Raw genomic sequence first — 22,748 nt, forward strand, 5'->3', positions numbered from 1 at the left:
AGTGCGGCTCTCCCTCAACACTGACCCTCCCGCAGTGCGGCACTCCCTCAACACTGACTCTCCCACAGTGCGGCGCTCCCTCAGCACTGACCCTCCTGCAGTGCGACACTCCCTCAGCACTGACCCTCCCACAGTGTGGCGCTCACTCAGCACTGATCCTCCTGCAGTGCGGCACTCCCTCAGCACTGACCCTCCCACAGTGTGGCGCTCCCTCAACACTGACCCTCCTGCAGTGCGACACTCCCTCAGCACTGACTCTCCCACAGTGTGGCGCTCCCTCAGCACTGATCCTCCTGCAGTGCAACACTCCCTCAGCACTGATCCTCCCACAGTGTGGCGCTCCCTCAACACTGACCCTCCCACAGTACGGTTGTCCCTCAGCACTGACCCTCCCACAGTGCGGCGCTCCCTCAGCACTGACCCTCCCACAGTGCGGCGCTCCCTCGGCACTGACCCTCCCACAGTGCGGTGCTCCCTCAGCATCGATCCTCCCACAGTGCGGCGCTCCCTCAGCACTGACCCTCCCACAGTGCAGCGCTTCCTCAGCACTGACCCTCTCACAGTGCGGCGCTCACTCAGTACAGACCCTCCCACAGTGCGGCGCTCCATCAGCACTGACCCTCCTGCAGTGCGGCACTCCCTCAACACTGATGCTCCCTCCGCACTGACCCGCCCACAGTGCGGCGCTCCCTCAGTACTGATCCTCCCACAGTGCGGCGCTCCCTCAGCACTGATCCTACCACAGTGCGGCGCTCCCTCAGCACTGACCCTCCCACAGTGTGGCGCTCCCTCAGCACTGATCCTCCTGCAGAGCGGCACTCCCTCAGCACTGACCCTCCCACAGTGCGGCGCTCCCTCAGCACTGACCCTCCCACAGTGCGGCGCTCCCTCAGCACCGACCCTCCCACAGTGCGGCGCTCCCTCAGCACCGACCCTCCCACAGTGCGGCGCTCCCTCAGCACTGACCCTCCCACAGTGCGGCACTCCCTCAGCACTGACCCTCCCACAGTGCGGCACTCCCTCAGCACTGACCCTCCCACTGTGCGGCGCTCCCTCAGCACTGACCCTCCCGCAGTGCGGCGCTCCCTCAGCACTGACCCTCCCACAGTGCGGCACTCCCTCAGCACTGACCCTCCCACAGTGCGGCGCTCCCTCAGCACTGACCCTCCCGCAGTGCGGCGCTCCCTCAGCACTGACCCTCCCGCAGTGCGGCGCTCCCTCAGCACTGACCCTCCCACAGTGCGGCACTCCCTCAGCACTGACCCTCCCACAGTGCGGCGCTCCCTCAGCACTGACCCTCCCACAGTGCGGCGCTCCCTCAGCACTGACCCTCCCACAGTGCGGCGCTCCCTCAGCACTGACCCTCCCACAGTGCGGCGCTCGCTCAGCACTGACCCTCCCACAGTGCAGCGCTCCCTCACCACTGACCCTCCCACAGTGCGGCGCTCCCTCAGCACTGACCCTCCCACAGTGCGGCACTCCCTCAACACTGATCCTACCACAGTGCGGCGCTCCCTCAGCACTGACCCTCCCACAGTGTGGCGCTCCCTCAGCACTGATCCTCCTGCAGTGCGACACTCCCTCAGCACTGACCCTCCCACAGTGCGGTGCTCCCTCAGCACTGACCCTCCCACAGTGCGGCACTCCCTCAACACTGACGCTCCCTCAGCACTGACCCGCCCACAGTGCGGCGCTCCCTCAGTACTGATCCTCCCACAGTGCGGCGCTCCCTCAGCACTGATCCTACCACAGTGCGGCGCTCCCTCAGCACTGACCCTCCCACAGTGTGGCGCTCCCTCAGCACTGATCCTCCTGCAGTGCGACACTCCCTCAGCACTGACCCTCCCACAGTGCGGTGCTCCCTCAGCACTGACCCTCCCACAGTGCGGCGCTCCCTCAGCACTGACCCTCCCACAGTGCGGAGCTCCCTCGGCACTGACCCTCCCACAGTGCGGTGCTCCCTCAGCATCGATCCTCCCACAGTGCGGCGCTCCCTCAGCACTGACCCTCCCACAGTGCGGCGCTCCCTCAACACTGACCCTCCTGCAGTGCGGCACTGCCTCAACACTGACGCTCCCTCAGCACTGACCCGCCCACAGTGCGGCGCTCCCTCAGTACTGATCCTCCCACAGTGCGGCGCTCCCTCAGCACTGATCCTCCTGCAGTGCGACACTCCCTCAGCACTGACCCTCCCACAGTGTGGCGCTCCCTCAGCACTGATCCTCCTGCAGTGCGGCACTCCCTCAACACTGACCCTCCCACAGTGCGGTGCTCCCTCAGCATCGATCCTCCGACAGTGCGGCGCTCCCTCAGCACTGATCCTCCCACAGTGCGGCGCTCCCTCAGCACCGACCCTCCCACAGTGCGGCGCTCCCTGAGCACTGAACCTCCCACAGCACGGCGCTCCCTCAGCACTGACGCTCCCACAGTGTGGCGCTCCCTCAGCACTGACCCTCCCACAGCGCGGCGCTCCCTCAGCACTGACCCTCCCACAGTGCGGCGCTCCCTCAGCACTGACCCTCCCACAGTGCGGCGCTCCCTCAGCACTGACCCTCCCACAGTGCGGCGCTCACTCAGTACTGACCCTCCCACAGTGCGGTGCTCCCTCAGCACTGACCCTCCCACAGTGCGGCTCTCCCTCAACACTGACCCTCCCGCAGTGCGGCACTCCCTCAACACTGACTCTCCCACAGTGCGGCGCTCACTCAGCACTGACCCTCCCACAGTGTGCCGCTCCCTCAGCACTGACCCTCCTGCAGTGCGACACTCCCTCAGCACTGACCCTCCCACAGTGTGGCGCTCACTCAGCACTGATCCTCCTGCAGTGCGGCACTCCCTCAGCACTGACCCTCCCACAGTGTGGCGCTCCCTCAACACTGACCCTCCTGCAGTGCGACACTCCCTCAGCACTGACCCTCCCACAGTGCGGCGCTCCCTCAGCACTGATCCTCCTGCAGTGCAACAATCCCTCAGCACTGATCCTTCCACAGTGTGGCGCTCCCTCAACACTGACCCTCCCACAGTACGGCGCTCCCTCAGCACTGACCCTCCCACAGTGCGGCGCTCCCTCAGCACCGACCCTCCCACAGTGCGGTGCTCCCTCAGCATCGATCCTCCCACAGTGTGGCGCTCCCTCAGCACTGACCCTCCCACAGTGCAGCGCTTCCTCAGCACTGACCCTCTCACAGTGCGGCGCTCACTCAGGACAGACCCTCCCACAGTGCGGCGCTCCCTCAGCACTGACCCTCCTGCAGTGCGGCACTCCCTCAACACTGATGCTCCCTCCGCACTGACCCGCCCACAGTGCGGCGCTCCCTCAGTACTGATCCTCCCACAGTGCGGCGCTCCCTCAGCACTTATCCTACCACAGTGCGGCGCTCCCTCAGCACTGACCCTCCCACAGTGTGGCGCTCCCTCAGCACTGATCCTCCTGCAGAGCGGCACTCCCTCTGCACTGACCGTCCCACAGTGCGGCGCTCCCTCAGCACTGACCCTCCCACAGTGCGGCGCTCCCTCAGCACCGACCCTCCCACAGTGCGGCGCTCCCTCAGCACCGACCCTCCCACAGTGCGGCGCTCCCTCAGCACTGACCCTCCCACAGTGCGGCACTCCCTCAGCACTGACCCTCCCACAGTGCGGCGCTCCCTCAGCACTGACCCTCCCACAGTGCGGCGCTCCCTCAGCACTGACCCTCCCACAGTGCAGCGCTCCCTCAGCACTGACCCTCCCACAGTGCGGCGCTCCCTCAGCACTGACCCTCCCACAGTGCGGCGCTCCCTCAGCACTGACCCTCCCGCAGTGCGGCGCTCCCTCAGCACTGACCCTCCCACAGTGCAGCACTCCCTCAGCACTGACCCTCCCACAGTGCGGCGCTCCCTCAGCACTGACCCTCCCACAGTGCGGCGCTCCCTCAGCACTGACCCTCCCACAGTGCGGCGCTCCCTCAGCACTGACCCTCCCACAGTGCGGCGCTCGCTCAGCACTGACCCTCCCACAGTGCAGCGCTCCCTCACCACTGACCCTCCCACAGTGCGGCGCTCCCTCAGCACTGACCCTCCCACAGTGCGGCACTCCCTCAACACTGATCCTACCACAGTGCGGCGCTCCCTCAGCACTGACCCTCCCACAGTGTGGCGCTCCCTCAGCACTGATCCTCCTGCAGTGCGACACTCCCTCAGCACTGACCCTCCCACAGTGCGGTGCTCCCTCAGCACTGACCCTCCCACAGTGCGGCACTCCCTCAACACTGACGCTCCCTCAGCACTGACCCGCCCACAGTGCGGCGCTCCCTCAGTACTGATCCTCCCACAGTGTGGCGCTCCCTCAGCACTGATCCTACCACAGTGCGGCACTCCCTCAGCACTGACCCTCCCACAGTGCGGCGCTCCCTCAGCACTGACCCTCCCACAGTGTGGCGCTCCCTCAGCACTGATCCTCCTGCAGTGCGACACTCCCTCAGCACTGACCCTCCCACAGTGCGGTGCTCCCTCAGCACTGACTCTCCCACAGTGCGGCGCTCCCTCAGCCCTGACCCTGCCACAGTGCGGCGCTCCCTCGGCACTGACCCTCCCACAGTGCGGTGCTCCCTCAGCACTGATCCTCCCACAGTGCGGTGCTCCCTCAGCACTGACTCTCCCACAGTGCGGCGCTCCCTCAGCACTGACCCTCCCACAGTGCGGCGCTCCCTCAACACTGACCCTCCTGCAGTGGGGCACTGCCTCAACACTGACGCTCCCTCAGCACTGACCCGCCCACAGTGCGGCGCTCCCTCAGTACTGATCCTCCCACAGTGCGGCGCTCCCTCAGCACTGATCCTCCTGCAGTGCGACACTCCCTCAGCACTGACCCTCCCACAGTGTGGCGCTCCCTCAGCACTGATCCTCCTGCAGTGCGGCACTCCCTCAACACTGACCCTCCCACAGTGCGGTGCTCTCTCAGCATCGATCCTCCTACAGTGCGGCGCTCCCTCAGCACTGATCCTCCCACAGTGCGGCGCTCCCTCAGCACCGACCCTCCCACAGTGCGGCGCTCCCTGAGCACTGAACCTCCCACAGCACGGCGCTCCCTCAGCACTGACCCTCCCACAGTGTGGCGCTCCCTCAGCACTGACCCTCCCACAGCGCGGCGCTCCCTCAGCACTGACCCTCCCACAGTGCGGCGCTCCCTCAGCACTGACCCTCCCACAGTGCGGCGCTCCCTCAGCACTGACCCTCTCACAGTGCGGCGCTCACTCAGTACTGACCCTCCCACAGTGCGGCGCTCCCTCAGCACTGACCCTCCCACAGTGCGGCTCTCCCTCAACACTGACCCTCCCGCAGTGCGGCACTCCCTCAACACTGACTCTCCCACAGTGCGGCGCTCACTCAGCACTGACCCTCCCACAGTGTGCCGCTCCCTCAGCACTGACCCTCCCACAGTGCGACACTCCCTCAGCACTGACCTTCCCACAGTGTGGCGCTCACTCAGCACTGATCCTCCTGCAGTGCGGCACTCCCTCAGCACTGACCCTCCCACAGTGTGGCGCTCCCTCAACACTGACCCTCCTGCAGTGCGACACTCCCTCAGCACTGACCCTCCCACAGTGCGTCGCTCCCTCAGCACTGATCCTCCTGCAGTGCAACACTCCCTCAGCACTGATCCTCCCACAGTGTGGCGCTCCCTCAACACTGACCCTCCCACAGTACGGCGCTCCCTCAGCACTGACCCTCCCACAGTGCGGCGCTCCCTCAGCACTGACCCTCCCACAGTGCGGCGCTCCCTCGGCACTGACCCTCCCACAGTGCGGTGCTCCCTCAGCATCGATCCTCCCACAGTGCGGCGCTCCCTCAGCACTGACCCTCCCACAGTGCGGCGCTCCCTCAACACTGACCCTCCTGCAGTGGGGCACTGCCTCAACACTGACGCTCCCTCAGCACTGACCCGCCCACAGTGCGGCGCTCCCTCTGTACTGATCCTCCCACAGTGCGGCGCTCCCTCAGCACTGATCCTCCTGCAGTGCGACACTCCCTCAGCACTGACCCTCCCACAGTGTGGCGCTCCCTCAGCACTGATCCTCCTGCAGTGCGGCACTCCCTCAACACTGACCCTCCCACAGTGCGGCGCTCCCTCAGCACTGACCCTCCCACAGTGCGGCGCTCACTCAGTACTGACCCTCCCACAGTGCGGCGCTCCCTCAGCACTGACCCTCCCACAGTGCGGCTCTCCCTCAACACTGACCCTCCCGCAGTGCGGCACGCCCTCAACACTGACTCTCCCACAGTGCGGCGCTCACTCAGCACTGACCCTCCCACAGTGTGCCGCTCCCTCAGCACTGACCCTCCCACAGTGCGACACTCCCTCAGCACTGACCCTCCCACAGTGCGGCGCTCCCTCAGCACCTACCCTCCCACAGTGCGGCACTCCCTCAGCACCTACCCTCCCACAGTGCGACGCTCCCTCAGCACCTACCCTCCCACAGTGCGACGCTCCCTCAGCACCTACCCTCCCACAGTGCGACGCTCCCTCAGCGCCTACCCTCCCACAGTGCGGCACTCCCTCAGCACCGACCCTCCCACAGTGCGACGCTCCCTCAGCACCTACTCTCCCACAGTGCGGCACTCCCTCAGCACCGACCCTCCCACAGTGCGGCACTCCCTCAGCACCGACCCTCCCACAGTGCGGCGCTCCCTCAGCACCGACCCTCCCACAGTGCGGCACTCCCTCAGCACTGATCCTCCCACAGTGCGGCGCTCCCTCAGCACTGACCGGGCGCGGTGGTGGTGGGGGGTGGACAATTAATGCCCCAAGGGAAACTTGTGTCTTAAAGGGACGGCTCTAGCTGCGGGGTGTGGGGTACGTTGGGGGAGGAAGGAATGGAGGGGACATCCCCACGCTGGCCTTTGGCCCTTCACTAACCCGTTAGTCCGACTTTCTTCTTACAAAGGAAGCAACGATTCCGTTTCTTGTTCTTCTCCGGAGATTTCTCCGAGTCTTCCTGGGATCCGTGGGGATCATCCACTGTTGAGGGAGAAGCTGGAATGGGAAGAAGACCATTACAAGGGGGTGGGGAGGGGACGCCGAGAGGGAGAATCGGTTCCGGGCGGGCAGAGGGATCGAGAACCAGAGGGGACAGCGGTTCAGGCGATTGGCGTGAGACACAGAGGCGGCTCGAGGGAATTCTCTAATTCCCCCCCCCCCCCCCCCCCCCCCGCTGAAAAAAAATGGCGGAGGGGGCGGAGGGGGTTCGATTCCAGAATCAACCCAGCTCCAGATCAAGTCATGGCTTTCCAAAGGGAATTGGATAAGCCCCCCACAGTGGGTTAGCACTGCTGCCTCACAGCTCCAGGGACCCGGCTTCGATTCCCGGCTCGGGTCACTGTCTGTGCGGAGTCTGCACGTTCTCCCCGTGTCTGTGTGGGTTTCCTCCGGGTGCTCCGGTTTCCTCCCACAGTCCAAAGATGTGCAGGTTAGGGGGATTGGCTGTGCTAAATTGTCCCTTAGTGTCCAAAGATGTGCAGGTTAGATGGATTGGCCGTGCTAAATTGTCCCTTAGTGTCCAAAGATGTGCAGGTTAGATGGATTGGCCATGCTAAATTTCCCCTTAGTGTCCAAAGATGTGTGGGTTAGGGTGGATTGGCTGTGCTAAATTGTCCCTTAGTGTCCAAAGATGTACAGGTTAGGGTGGATTGGCTGTGCTAAATTGTCCCTTAGTGTCCAAAGATGTACAGGTTAGGGTGGATTGGCCGTGCTAAATTGCCCCTTAGTGTCCAAAGATATGCAGGTTAGGTGGATTGGTCGTGCTAAATTGTCCCTTAGTGTCCAAAGATGTACAGGTTAGGGTGGATTGGCTGTGCTAAATTGTCCCTTAGTGTCCAAAGATGTACAGGTTAGGGTGGATTGGCTGTGCTAAATTGTCCCTTAGTGTCCAAAGATGTACAGGTTAGGGTGGATTGGCTGTGCTAAATTGTCCCTTAGTGTCCAAAGATGTACAGGTTAGGGTGGATTGGCCGTGCTAAATTGCCCCTTCGTGTCCAAAGATATGCAGGTTAGGTGGATTGGTCGTGCTAAATTGTCCCTTAGTGTCCAAAGATGTACAGGTTAGGTGGATTGGCCGTGCTAAATTGCCCCTTAGTGTCCAAAGACTGGTCTATGCGTCAAATCTCTAATTGAAGCGGAACTGGTCGAGAGCTTTAAGTTCTTAGATGTCCAGATTGTCAACGCCTCTACTTTCTCAGAAGACTAAGGAAATTGGGCATGTCAGCTATGACTCTCACCAACTTTTACAGATGCCCCATAGAAAGCATTCTTTCTGGTTGTATCACAGCTTGGTCTGGGCTCCTGCTCTGCCCAAGACCGCAAGGAACTACAAAAGATCGTGAATGTAGCCCAACCCATCACGCAAACCAGCCTCCCATCCATTGACTCTGTCTACACTTCCCGCTGCCTCGGGAAAAGCAGCCAGCATAATCAAGGACCCCCATACACCCCGGACATTCTCTCTTCCACCTTCTTCCGTCGGGAAAAAGATACAAAAGTCTGAGGTCACGTACCGACCGACTCAAGAACAGCTTCTTCCCTGCTGCCGTCAGACTTTTGAATGGACCTACCTCACATTAAGTTGATCTTTCTCTACACCCTAGCTATGACTGTAACACTACATTCTGCACCCTCTCCTTTCCTTCTCTATGAACGGTATGCTTTGTCTATATAGCGCGCAAGAAACAATACTTTTCACTGTATCCCAATACATGTGACAATAATAAATCAAATCTATGTACTCTATGAACGGCATGTTTGTCTGTATAGCGCGCAAGAAACAATACTTTTCACTGTATGTTAATACATGTGACAATAATAAATCAATCCACCAACATTGACCAATCCCTGTGGCCCTCACTATCGATGTCCACTAACATTGACCAATCCCTGTGGCTCTTACTCTCAATGTCCTTCAACATGGACCAATCCCTGTGGCTCTTACTGTCAATGTCCACCAACATTGACCAATCCCTGTGGCCCTCACTATCGATATCCACCAACATTGACCAATCCCTGTGGCTCTTACTATCAACGTCCTCCAACATGGACCAATCCCTGTCACTCTTACTATCAATGTCCACCAACATTGACCAATCCTTGTGGCTCTTGTTATCAACGTCCGCCAACATTGACCAATCCCTGTGGCTCCTGCCCATTGACCAACCCTTTCCCCCCACCTCCCCTCACGCAGACAAATCCCGGTGGCTCTTACCTTCCAACGACTCCTCCTTTGCCGCCTCTTTACTCTCCGAAGTGGCCATCTGTGACGTTTGACTGAGGGGAGGAGGAGGAACAGAAGGGGGAGCGTTAAACTCTGCATGAGGCGGGGAGGGAGGATAAAAGAGACACCAGTCAAACTCAAAATGGTGCCAAGACTAAGGCGTACACAGCTCTGGGTGGCCTAGCTGAGCGAGAGAGAAAGACAATGGCCACGGGCTTTATCGGGGGCAGCCTTCATCTACGCGAGGGCCCTGATTCCAAGCAAGGCCAAAGCACTTGACGATGCTCATCCACCATTTTGTCTCGCCCATCGGGGAAGATTCTGGAGAGAGCCAACAGGGTTCCCATGTGCAGGAATTAGCAAACGACGCTGGATTTCATCCAATCATTGGAGGAAGGGGTTGGGGGAGGTTGGGCATACATCCCTTTGCCTGGAGAACTTGGGCACAGGTTGGCAAAGGGCCCACGGGACAGGACGCGTCAATAAGAGCGTTCCACCTGGCGTGTGGCCTCGCAGGAAGAGAAAGTGTTTCCCACTGATGTGGGGAGGGCGGGGGCCATTGGTGGGTGACCAAAGGGGGCACAGATTGAAGAGAATTGGGAAATCTTCGGGGGGTGCATGAGGAGAATTTTGATCGAAACGCAGCGAGCTGTTGTGATCTGGAACGCGCTGCCTGAAAGGGAGCAGAGTCAATAGGAACTTTCCAAAGGGTTGAGGGGAGTGGGCAGCAGAGTGGCACAGTGGGTTAGCACTTCTGTCTCACAGCACCAGGGGCCCAGGTTCGATTCCGGCCTCGGATCACTGTCTGTGCGGAGTCTGCACATTCTCCCCCGGGTCTAGAATCATAGAAACCCTACAGTGCAGAAGGAGGCCATTCGGCCCATCGAGTCTGCACCGACCACAATCCCACCCAGGCCCTATCCCCATATCCCTACATATTTTACCCGCTAATCCCTCTAACCTATGCATCTCAAGACACTAAGGGGCAATTTTTTAAACTGGCCAATCAACCTAACCCGCACATCTTTGGACTGTGGGAGGGAACCGGAGCACCCGGAGGAAACCCACGCGGCCAGAGGAGAATGTGCAAACTCCACACAGACAGTGACCCAAGCCGGGAATCGAACCCAGGTCCCTGGAGCTGTGAAGCAGCAGTGCTAACCACCGTGCTACCGTGTCTGCGTGGGTTTCCTCCGGGTGCTCCGGTTTCCTCCCACAGCCCGAAAGATGTGCAGGTTAGGTGGATTGGCCGTGCTAAATTGCCCCTTAGTGTCCAAAGATGTGCAGGTGAGGTGGATTGGCCGTGCTAAATTGCCCCTGAGTGACAGGAGGACTCGCTCGGGTAAAATGCCTGGGGTTATGGGCATAGAACCTGGGTGGGATTGTGGTTGGTACAGACTCGATGGGCAGAATGGCCTCCTTCTGCACTGCTGGGATTCTATGGGATGAATTGGATAGATTTTTCAAAGAGGTCGCACAGACAAGATGGGCCAAGTGTCCCCCTCGTGGGCCATATTGTGAAACTTGACAGGGTCTCTGGGCACCCCTGGGTGCGTCACCCTCATTACTGGGGCTACCAACAGAGAGCCAACCCCTCTCTGGAACGGGCCGACACCTCGCAAAGGGCTGCCCACCGCCAACGATGCCCATGGCCACTATGGTGGTGGGCCTCCCAAACACTCCGCGCCCACAAGAGGGTGCACGCAGACGTGCCAATGTGGCGCCATTTCCCCGAAGTTGGCCAGCCAAAGGTAGGCATCATGGACACCCCAGAGAGAGGAACCCTTCCCCTCTCGACCTCCGCAAAGACCCCACCCACCCACCACCCCCCCCACTCCCCCTCCACCCTCCCTCACCCCGTCAAAGTCCTACCTGGTGCTCTCCAAGACGCCCGTTCCCGACAAGGAGATGGCCGCGGCTTCAGCAACGGGTGACGTGTCTTGCGGGCTGGTCTCTGTACTCTGAACTAGCGCTGGCTCTGAAGGCGCATTACTCGCTGTGGCTCCTGTTGATGGGGGAGGGGGGGGGGGGAGAGAGGAGGGACGGGGGAAGGGGGAGGGACGGGACGTATATATAACCGTTAAAAAATCCAGAGTTCGCCCGGCTGGCACACCCCCTCGTGCGAAAAGAAATCTTACTCCCCTTGCTACCGACGGCCGTGAGCTTTCGCGTTGGGGGGGGGTAGGGGTGGGGGGTGTTTGTTCCCTCGATTTTTACACCAACGTTGACCACTTAATTTTGCTATGTCAACAGTCACGCTGTAGTTCCACACTCCGACCACTAAATGGCAGCATAGAGCAATGTGCAGCAATCTCCCAAATGTCCTCAACTTGAATATCTATGTCTTTTTTTAAATTCAATGGGCTGGGAGTGTTTTATCGGGGCAATTTAGCACTTTAAAACTATATTGTAGTAACGGAATGTTGATTTGGAATGATGGGCTGGTTAATCCAAAGATGTGCAGGTTAGATGGATTGGCCATGCTAAATTGCCCCTTAGTGTCCAAAGATGTGCAGGTCAGGTGGATTGGCCATACTAAATTGCCGCTTAGTATCCAAAGATGAGCGGGTTAGGTGGATTGGCCATGCTAAATTGCCCCTTCGTGTCCAAAGATGTGCAGGTGAGGTGGATTGGCCATGCTAAGCTGCCCCTCAGTGTCAGGGGGACTAGGTAGGGTAAATGCATGGAGTTATTGGGATAGGGCCAGGGTGGGATTGTGGTTGGTGCAGACTTGAAGAGCTGAATGGTCTCCTTCTGCATTATAGGAAATCTATGATTCTATTCTTCTACAAGACCAAATTTAGCCATCGAAAGGCCAACCCGCCACCCAGGACAGGCCACCTCCCCTGCCGATGCTTTCTTTCAACATATCCCAACTTGGCTCAGTGGGTTAGCGGTGCTGCCTCACAGCGCCAGGGACCCGGGTTCGATTCCCGCCTCGGGTCACTGTCTGTGTGGAGTCTGCACGTTCTCCCCGTGTCTGCGTGGGTTTCCCCCGGGTGCTCCAATTTCCTCCCACTGTCTGAAAGATGTGCGGGTTAGGTGGATTGGCCATGCTAAATTACCCCTTAGGTGTCCAAAGATGTGCGGGTTACTTGGTTTGGCCATGCTAAATTGCCCCTTAGTGTCCAAAGATGTGCAGGTTCGGGGGAATTGGCCATGCTAAATTGCCCCTTAGTGTCCAAAGGTGTGCAGGTTCGGGGGAATTGGCCATGCTAAATTGCCCCTTAGTGTCCAAAGGTGTGCAGGTTCGGGGGAATTGGCCATGCTAAATTGCCCCTTAGTGTCCAAAGGTGTGCAGGTTCGGGGGAATTGGCCATGCTAAATTGCCCCTTAGTGTCCAAAGGTGTGCTGGTTAAGGGTGGATTGGCTGTGCTAAATTGCCCCTTAGTGTCCAAAGATGTGTAGGTTAGGGGGATTGGCCGTGCTAAATTGTCCCTTAGTGTCCAAAGATGTGTAGGTTAGGGGGATTGGCCATGCTAAATTGCCCCTTAGTGTCCAAAGATGTGTAGGTTAGGGGGATTGGCCGTGCTAAATTGTCCCTTAGTGTCCAAAGATGTGTAGGTTAGGGGGATTGGCCGTGCTAAATTTCCCCTTAGTGTCCAAAGATGTGCAGGTTAGGGGGATTGGCCATGCTAAATTGCCCCTTAGTGTCCAAAGATGTGCAGGTTAGGGGGATTGGCCATGCTAAATTTCCCCTTAGTGTCCAAAGATGTGCAGGTTAGGGGGATTGGCCATGCTAAATTTCCCCTTAGTGTCCAAAGATGTGCAGGTTAGGTGGATTGGCCGTGCTAAATTGCCCCTTAGTGTCCAAAGATGTGCGGGTTAGGGTGGATTGGCCATGCTAAATTGCCCCTTAGTGTCCAAAGATGTGCTGGTTAGGGTGGATTGGCCATGCTAAATTGCCCCTTAGTGTCAGGGGAGATTAATTGTGTAAATACGTGGTGTTTTGGGGAATGGGTGGGATTGTGGTCGGTGCAGGCTCGATGGGCCGAATGGCCTCCTTCTGCACTATCGGATTCTATCCCACTCCTTGGAGATCAGTGGATGAGCATTGGGAGCAGATTGTGGCCGATTCTTCCACCCGCTCCTCGACCGCTCGCATTCATGAACCCAACGAACCGGCCTGCTTGGGAGTTGACTTCCATGTGACCTTTGCACCCTTGTTGCACCTCTGACCTTTGTTTGAAGCATTGTAGCCCCCTCCCAAGGCCCTGTTGGCTTTTAATACCCTTGCCCCTCGGGATGGGGGGTGAGGGATGAAATATTGGGGTGGGGGGGTTGAAAAGGGTTAAATTTCAAGGATGGAAGGATGAGGCTCGTGTTCCTGACACTGGGTAATCATCCCGGGACAAAGGGTGGTGGTTAAATTCCCGGGGCATTGGGGAAGGGGGTACAGAAGCGGCTTTGCCCCCTCGAGTGTGGGAGAATAAGGGGGCGACCTAATCGAGGGGGTGTGATATAAACAGATTAAAGGATTCGACAGGGTCGATGGAGAGGGATTGGTTCCTCTGGTGAGGGGTTGGGGAGGGTAGAGAGTCTAGAACAAGGAGGGGGGGAGGGCCCTCCGAATGCGAGCCAGGCCATTCGTGAGGGGGATAGCAGGAAGCTCTTCCTTACTCAACGGGGAGAAGTGGGAGGGATCCAGAACTCTCATCCCCAAAAGAATCTGTCAATGGAGGAGGGCCGGGTGATTTATGGAAAAATTCTAAACGGAGGCTTGTGTTGGGTTGGAGGGGGGGGGGGGGGGGGGGGGTTAAGGGTCACGGAATTGAGGTAGGTAGATAACGAGTTGAGAGTGGCTGCCTTCTGGCGGGGTGAGGGGCCGAATGGCCTCCGGCTGTTCGTACGTCGCGGAGAAGACCCCCAACCCCACCCCCGGGGTCGCCTTGGCGACAGAGCCCTCAACAACATTCCCAGGTCGTGTAGGCGGCCTCCCGGGTCGCCTTGGTTACCGAGGCGTCAACAAGGAGAAACGCCAATCCCCTTTCCTGACCCTCCCCCGACCACCATTGAACCCCCAAACTCCCCCCCCCCCCCCCCGCCCCATACCATGACGCCATAACTCGCAGGCCAACCAACCATGTCCAAGTTCCAACGAGATGGGGCTGGGCATTGCCATCTGGGCCTCCAACGAGCCCTACCCATTCCCACCACCATCACCTTCGACCCTTGACCCCCCCCCCCCCACCCCCCCCGCCAACGGCTTCCCGTTGCTCTCTCTCCGCTTGGATCGGAGCTGGTGAAGGAGGGGAAGTGGTGTACCGCAAGGAGATGTTTTGGGGCCACTGCTGTTTGTCTTTTTTATCAATGACCTGGATGAGGGCGTAGAAGGATGGGTTAGTAAATTTGCAGATGACACTAAAGTCGGTGGAGTTGTGGACAGTGCGGAAGGATGTTGCAGGTTACAGAGGGTCATAGATAAGCTGCAGAGCTGGGCTGAGAGGTGGCAAATGGAGTTTAATGCGGAAAAGTGTGAGGTGATTCACTTTGGAAGGAATAACGGGAATACAGAGTACTGGGCTAATGGTAAGATACTTGGTAGTGTGGATGAACAGAGGGATCTGGGTGTCCACGTGCATGGATTCCTGAAAGTTGGCACCCAGGTTGATAGGGTTGTTAAGAAGGCGTACGGTGTGTTAGCTTTTATTGGTAGAGGGATTGAGTTTCGGAGCCAGGAGGTCATGCTGCAACTGTACAAAACTCTGGTGCGGCCGCATTTGGAGTATTGCGTACAGTTCTGGTCGCCGTATTATAGGAAAGATGTGGAAGTGTTGGAAAGGGTGCAGAGGAGATTTACCAGGATGTTGCCTGGTATGGTGGGAAAATCGTATGAGGAAAGGCTGAGGGGCTTGAGGTTGTTTTCGTTAGAGGGAAGAAGGTTAAGAGGTGACTTAATAGAGGCATACAAGATGATCAGAGGATTAGATAGGGTGGATAGTGAGAGCCTTTTTCCTCGGATGGTGATGGCTAACACGAGGGGACATAGCTTTAAATTGAGGGGTGAGAGATATAGGACAGATGTTAGAGGTAGGTTCTTTACTCAGAGAGTAGTAAGGGCGTGGAATGCCCTGCCTGCAACAGTAGTGGACTCGCCAACATTAAGAGAATTCAAATGGTTATTGGATAAACATATGGATGATATTGGAATAGTGTAGGTTAGAGGGGCTTTAGATTGGTTCCACTGGTCGGCGCAACATCGAGGGCCGAAGGGCCTGTACTGCGCTGGAATGTTCTATGAAGTTGCGATGCCTCATACCTGAAGGGCTTATCCTCTCACTGCTGTTTTGTCTCTGCAGGTACTCCTTATAGCAGACGGAACACATTCCGTTCGTGCGGGGGTTCCCGTAGAAACCACACCCCGTCGGGCATAACATAGGCACTTGGCTCTGGTTGGTTTCCTGCGCCATCTTCCTCCTCCCTTGTCCTGCAACAGAAAAACAAGGCGGGGGGGTGTGAGGGAAAGAAGAAACCTCTGAAACCGTGGGAAGAGAAAATGGAACAGGCAACTACACAAGACAAACGCTCGCAGACAAGGCACCCGCACTGGCCAAGTGTCAACAGAGACAATCTCTCTCACCACCTCATGGGGGCCAGAGCACTCTACGGCCCAATCACTGTAAGGCAGAAGACACCAACCAGCCCGCGCCAAAGCAGAGGGAGCGCCGCACTGTCGGGGATCAGTGCTGAGGGAGCGCCGCACTGTGAGAGGGTCGGTGCTGAGGGAGCGCCGCACTGTGAGAGGGTCGGTGCTGAGGGAGCGCCGCACTGTGGGAGGGTCGGTGCTGAGGGAGCGCCGCACTGTGGGAGGGTCAGTGCTGAGGGAGCGCCGCACTGTGAGAGGGTCGGTGCTGAGGGAGCGCCGCACTGTGGGAGGGTCGGTGCTGAGGGAGCGCCGCACTGTGGGAGGGTCAGTGCTGAGGGAGCGCCGCACTGTGGGAGGGTCAGTGCTGAGGGAGCGCCGCACTGTGGGAGGGTCAGTGCTCAGGGAGCGCCGCACTGTGGGAGGGTCAGTGCTGAGGGAGCGCCGCACTGTGGGAGGGTCGGAGCTGATGGAGCGCCGCACTGTGGGAGGGTCAGTGCTGAGGGAGCGCCGCACTGTGGGAGGGTCGGTGCTGAGGGAGCGCCGCACTGTGGGAGGGTCGGAACTGATGGAGCGCCGCACTGTGGGAGGGTCGGAGCTGATGGAGCGGCGCACTGTGGGAGGGTCGGAGCTGATGGAGCGCCGCACTGTGGGAGGGTCAGTGCTGAGGGAGCGCCGCACTGTGGGAGGGTCAGTGCTGAGGGAGCGCCGCACTGTGGGAGGGTCGGAGCTGATGGAGCGCCGCACTGTGGGAGGGTCAGTGCTGAGGGAGCGCCGCACTGTGGGAGGGTCAGTGCTGAGGGAGCGCCGCACTGTGGGAGGGTCAGTGCTGAGGGAGCGCCGCACTGTGGGAGGGACAGTGCTGAGGGAGCGCCGCACTGTGGGAGGGTCAGTGCTCAGGGAGTGCCGCACTGTGGAAGGGTCAGTGCTCAGGGAGTGCCGCACTGTGGGAGGGTCAGTGCTGAGGGAGCGCCGCACTGTGGGAGGGTCGGAGCTGAGGGAGCGCCGCACTGTGGGAGCGTCAGTGCTGAGGGAGCACCGCACTGTGGGAGGGTCGGAGCTGAGGGAGCGCCGCACTGTGGGAGGGTCAGTGCTGAGGGAGCGCCGCACTGTGGGAGGGTCGGAGCTGAGGGAGCGCCGCACTGTGGGAGCGTCAGTGCTGAGGGAGCGCCGCACTGTGGGAGGGTCGGTGCTGAGGGAGCGCCGCACTGTGGGAGGGTCAGTGCTGAGGGAGCGCCGCACTGTGGGAGGGTCAGTGCTGAGGGAGCGCCGCACTGTGGGAGGGTCAGTGCTCAGGGAGCGCCGCACTGTGGGAGGGTCAGTGCTGAGGGAGCGCCGCACTGTGGGAGGGTCGGAGCTGATGGAGCGCCGCACTGTGGGAGGGTCAGTGCTGAGGGAGCGCCGCACTGTGGGAGGGTCGGTGCTGAGGGAGCGCCGCACTGTGGGAGGGTCGGAACTGATGGAGCGCCACACTGTGGGAGGGTCGGAGCTGATGGAGCGGCGCACTGTGGGAGGGTCGGAGCTGATGGAGCGCCGCACTGTGGGAGGGTCAGTGCTGAGGGAGCGCCGCACTGTGGGAGGGTCAGTGCTGATGGAGCGCCGCACTGTGGGAGGGTCAGTGCTGAGGGAGCGCCGCACTGTGGGAGGGTCAGTGCTGAGGGAGCGCCGCACTGTGGGAGGGTCAGTGCTGAGGGAGCGCCGCACTGTGGGAGGGACAGTGCTGAGGGAGCGCCGCACTGTGGGAGGGACAGTGCTGAGGGAGCGCCGCACTGTGGGAGGGTCAGTGCTCAGGGAGTGCCGCACTGTGGAAGGGTCAGTGCTCAGGGAGTGCCGCACTGTGGGAGGGTCAGTGCTGAGGGAGCGCCGCACTGTGGGAGGGTCGGAGCTGAGGGAGCGCCGCACTGTGGGAGCGTCAGTGCTGAGGGAGCACCGCACTGTGGGAGGGTCGGAGCTGAGGGAGCGCCGCACTGTGGGAGGGTCAGTGCTGAGGGAGCGCCGCACTGTGGGAGGGTCGGAGCTGAGGGAGCGCCGCACTGTGGGAGCGTCAGTGCTGAGGGAGCACCGCACTGTGGAAGGGTCGGAACTGAGGGAGCGCCGCATTGTGGGAGGGTCAGTGCTCAGGGAGTGCCGCACTGTGGGAGGGTCAGTGCTGAGGGAGCGCCGCACTGTGGGAGGGTCAGTGCTGAGGGAGCGCCGCACTGTGGGAGGGTCGGAGCTGATGGAGCGCTGCACTGTGGGAGGGTCAGTGCTGAGGGAGCGCCGCACTGTGGGAGGGTCAGTGCTGAGGGAGCGCCGCACTGTGGGAGGGTCAGTGCTGAGGGAGCGCCGCACTGTGGGAGGGTCGGAGCTGAGGGAGCACCGCACTGTGGGAGGGTCAGTGCTGAGGGAGCGCCGCACTGTGGGAGGGTCAGTGCTGAGGGAACGCCGCACTGTGGGAGGGTCAGTGCTGAGGGAGCGCCGCACTGTGGGAGGGTCAGTGCTGAGGGAGCGCCGCACTGTGGGAGGGACAGTGCTGAGGGAGCGCCGCACTGTGGGAGGGACAGTGCTGAGGGAGCGCCGCACTGTGGGATGGTCGGTGCTGAGGGAGCGCCGCACTGTGGGAGGGTCGGAGCTGAGGGAGCGCCGCACTGTGGGAGGGTCGGTGCTGAGGGAGCGCCGCACTGTGGGAGGGTCGGTGCTGAGGGAGCGCCGCACTGTGGGAGGGTCGGTGCTGAGGGAGCGCCGCACTGTGGGAGGGTCAGTGCTGAGGGAACGCCGCACTGTGGGAGGGACAGTGCTGAGGGAGCGCCGCACTGTGGGAGGGTCGGTGCTGAGGGAGCGCCGCACTGTGGGAGGGTCGGTGCTGAGGGAGCGCCGCACTGTGGGAGGGTCAGTGCTGAGGGAACGCCGCACTGTGGGAGGGTCGGTGCTGAGGGAGCGCCGCACTGTGGGAGGGTCGGTGCTGAGGGAGCGCCGCACTGTGGGAGGGTCGGTGCTGAGGGAGCGCCGCACTGTGGGAGGGTCGGTGCTGAGGGAGCGCCGCACTGTGGGAGGGTCAGTGCTGAGGGAGCGCCGCACTGTGGGAGGGTCGGTGCTGAGGGAGCGCCGCACTGTGGGAGGGTCAGTGCTGAGGGAGCGCCGCACTGTGGGAGGGTCGGAGCTGAGGGAGCGCCGCACTGTGGGAGGGTCGGAGCTGAGGGAGCGCCGCACTGTGGGAGGGTCGGAGCTGAGGGAGCGCCGCACTGTGGGAGGGTCGGAGCTGAGGGAGCGCCGCACTGTGGGAGGGTCAGTGCTGAGGGAGCGCCGCACTGTGGGAGGGTCAGTGCTGAGTGAGCGCCGCACTGTGGGAGGGTCGGTGCTGAGGGAGCGCCGCACTGTGGGAGGGTCAGTGCTGAGGGAGCGCCGCACTGTGGGAGGGTCGGTGCCGAGGGAGTGCTGCACTGTGGGAGGGTCGGTGCCGAGGGAGCGCCGCACTGTGGGAGGGTCGGTGCTGAGGGAGCGCCGCACTGTGGGAGGGTCGGTGCTGAGGGAGCGCCGCACTGTGGGAGGGTCGGTGCTGAGGGAGCGCCGCACTGTGGGAGGGTCGTTGCTGAGGGAGCGCCGCACTGTGGGAGGGTCGGTGCTGAGGGAGCGCCGCACTGTGGGAGGGTCGGTGCTGAGGGAGCGCCGCACTGTGGGAGGGTCGGTGCTGAGGGAGTGCCGCACTGTGGGAGGGTCAGTGCTGAGGGAGTGCCGCACTGTGGGAGGGTCAGTGCTGAGGGAGCGCCGCACTGTGGGAGGGTCGGTGCTGAGGGAGTGTCGCACTGTGGGAGGGTCGGTGCTGAGGGAGCGCCGCACTGTGGGAGGGTCGGAGCTGAGGGAGCGCCGCACTGTGGGAGGGTCGGTGCTGAGGGAGCGCCGCACTGTGGGAGGGTCGGTGCTGAGGGAGCGCCGCACTGTGGGAGGGTCAGTGCTGAGGGAGCGCCGCACTGTGGGAGGGTCGGAGCTGAGGGAGCGCCGCACTGTGGGAGGGTCAGTGCTGAGGGAGCGCCGCACTGTGGGAGGGTCGGTGCTGAGGGAGCGCCGCACTGTGGGAGGGTCGGTGCTGAGGGAGCGCCGCACTGTGGGAGGGTCGGTGCTGAGGGAGCGCCGCACTGTGGGAGGGTCGGTGCTGAGGGAGCACCGCACTGTGGGAGGGTCGGTGCTGAGGGAGCGCCGCACTGTGGGAGGGTCGGTGCTGAGGGAGCGCCGCACTGTCGGGGGCGCCACCTTTCAGGATGAGACATTAAAACGAGGCCCTCGTTTGGCCCTCTCAGGTGGATGTCAAAGATCCAATGGCTGCTACTGGAAGAAGAGCAGCTTAGGGGAGGGTTTGTTGGGGAGTCTGGGGAGTGGGGGAGGGAGATTTCCCTGCTATCCCGGGACCCACAGTTCATCCTTCATCTAACATCAGCCAAAGATGAGACAGTGGGGAATTATCACCTTAGTTGTGGGATCTTGCTGTGCGCAAATTGGCTGCTGGGTTACATTCCATCAGATATAAGAGCAGAATGAGGCCACTCGGCCCATCGAGTCTGCTCCGCCATTCAATCATGGCTGATATTTTTCTCATCCCCATTCTCCTGCCTTTTCCCCATAACCCCTGATCCCCTTATTAATCAAGAACCGATCTATCTCTGTCTTAAAGACACTCAATGACCCGGCCTCCACAGCCTTCTGCGGCAAAGAGTTCCACAGATTCACCACTCTCTGGCTGAAGAAATTCCTCCTCATCTCTGTTTTAAAGGATCGTCCCTTTAGCCTGAGGCTGTGCCTCTGGTTCTAGTTTTCCCCACGAGTGGAAACATCCTCTCCACGTCCACTCTATCCAGGCCTCGCAGTATCCTGTAAGTTTCAATAAGATCCCCCCCTCATCCTTCTAAACTCCCAACGAGTGCAGACCCAGAGTCCTCAACCGTTCCTCATACGACAAGCTCTTCATTCCAGGGATCATTCTTGTGAACCTCCTCTGGACCCTTTCCAAGGCCGCACATCCTTCCTTAGATACGGGGCCCAAAACTGCTCACAATACTCCAAATGGGGTCTGACCAGAGCCTTATACAGCCTCAGAAGTACATCCCTGCTCTTGTATTCTAGCCCTCTCGACATGAATGCTAACATTGCATTTGCCTTCCTAACTGGCGACTGAACCTGCACATTAACCTGAAGAGAATCTTGAACCAGGACTCCCAACTCCCTTGGTGCTTCTGATTTCCTAAGCATTTCCCCATTTAGAAAATAGTCTATCCTCCATTCGTCCTTCCAAACCTCACACTTTTCATACGAATTCAGAGTAGGCCTCTCTACCCCTCCAGACCTGCTCCCCCATTCAATAAGATCATCGATCTGATTGTAACCTTGATCCCGCTGACCCCACGATAACCTTTCACCCCCCCCCCCCCCCGTTAATCGAGAGTCTATCTCGCTTTGCCTCAAAGACATTCACGGTCTCTCTGCTTCCACCGCTATTCGAGGGAGAGAGTCCCAGAGACTCAGCCCCCTCTGAGAAGAAACATTTCTCCCTCATCTCCGTGTAAAATGGCCCGCCCCTCATTTTCAAACAGTGACACCCCACCCTCCCCCAACCCCAGTTCTAGATTCCCCCATAACAGGAAACATCCTTTCCAAACCCACCCTGTCAATAAGCTCCCCCGCAGGGTATTAACTGTTCACTGATCCACTGTTATTTGTCATTTATATTCATGATTTGGATGAGAATATAGGAGGCATGGTTAGTCGGTTTGTAGATGACGCCAAGATTGGTGGCACAGTGGACAGTGAAGGTTATCTCGGATTGCAACAGGATCTTGATCAATTGGGCCAGTGGGCTGACGAATGGCAGATGGAGTTTAATTTAGATAAATGCGGGGTGATGCATTTTGGTAGATCAAACCAGGGCAGGACTTACCCAGTTAATGGTAGGGCGTTGGGGAGAGTTACAGAACAAAGAGATCTCAGGGTACATGTTCATAGCTCCTTGAAAGTGGAGTCACAAGTGGACAGAGTGGTGAAGAACGCATTCAACATGCTTGGTTTCATCGGTCAGAACACTGAATACAGGGGTTGGGACGTCTTGTTGAAGTTGTACAAGACATTGGTAAGGCCACACTTGGAATACTGTGTGCAGTTCTGGTCACCCTATTATAGAAAGGATATCATTAAACTAGAAAGAGTGCAGAAAAGATTTACTCCGATGCTACCGGGATGGATTGAGTTATAAGGAGAGGCTGGATGGACTGGGACTTTTTTCTCTGGAGCATAAGGGGTGATCTTATCGAGGTCTATAAAATAATGAGGGGCACAGATCAGCTAGATAGTCAACATCTTTTCCCAAAGGTAGGGGAGTTTAAAACTAGAGGGGAAAAGGTTTAAGGTGAGAGGGGAGACGGTCCAGAGGGGCAATTTTTTTCACACAGAGGGTGGTGAGTGTCTGGAATGAGCTGCCAGAGGCAGTAGTAGAGGCGGGTACAATTTTGTCTTTTAAAAAGCATTTAGATAGTTACATGGGTAAGATGGGTATAGAGGGATATGGGCCAAACGCGGGCAATTGGGATCAGCTTCGGGGTTTTAAAAAAGGGGTAGCATGGACAAGTTGGGCCGAAGAGCCTGTTTCCATGCTGTAAACCTCTCTGACTCTTCAAGCTTTCAATCGAGTCGCCTTTCACTCTTCTCAACTCCCAGCAGATAGAAGCCTAACCTCTCCGACCTTTCCTCATAAGACAACCCGCCCATTCCTGGAATTAGTCCCGGTAAACCTTCTCTGAACTGTTCCTAATATAGAAACGAGGAGCAGGAGGAGGCCATTCGGCCCTTCGAGCCTGCTCCACCATTCATTACGATCATCGAATTCAATATCCTGATTCCCCCCCTTCCCCCCATATCCCTCGATCCCTTCAGACCCAAGAGCTATATCTAATTCCTTCTTGAAAT

The 22,748-nt window shown here is 59.5% G+C and overlaps 1 protein-coding gene across 2 annotated transcripts in view; it reads right to left on the reverse strand.

Annotated features, from left to right (window-relative positions):
* Positions 1 to 15,664, reverse strand: part of LOC144490683 (AN1-type zinc finger protein 6-like) — a 17,651-nt gene extending 1,987 nt beyond the window's left edge. The window contains exons 1-4 of one of the 2 annotated variants that reach the window (XM_078208385.1): positions 15,498 to 15,664; positions 11,111 to 11,243; positions 9,230 to 9,291; positions 6,919 to 7,011 (exon numbers count right to left, since the gene is read on the reverse strand). In XM_078208385.1, coding sequence (XP_078064511.1) covers positions 6,919 to 7,011; positions 9,230 to 9,291; positions 11,111 to 11,243; positions 15,498 to 15,648 — 439 coding nt within the window. In that variant the 5' untranslated portion in view covers positions 15,649 to 15,664. Of the gene's footprint in view, positions 1 to 6,894; positions 7,012 to 9,229; positions 9,292 to 11,110; positions 11,244 to 15,497 lie in introns of both variants that reach the window. The other variant, XM_078208383.1, reaches the window with a different exon arrangement.
* Between the last annotated feature and the right edge of the window lie 7,084 nt (positions 15,665 to 22,748).

The sequence above is a fragment of the Mustelus asterias genome, unplaced genomic scaffold (genome assembly GCF_964213995.1).
Source record: "Mustelus asterias unplaced genomic scaffold, sMusAst1.hap1.1 HAP1_SCAFFOLD_3605, whole genome shotgun sequence".
NCBI lineage: Eukaryota > Metazoa > Chordata > Chondrichthyes > Carcharhiniformes > Triakidae > Mustelus > Mustelus asterias.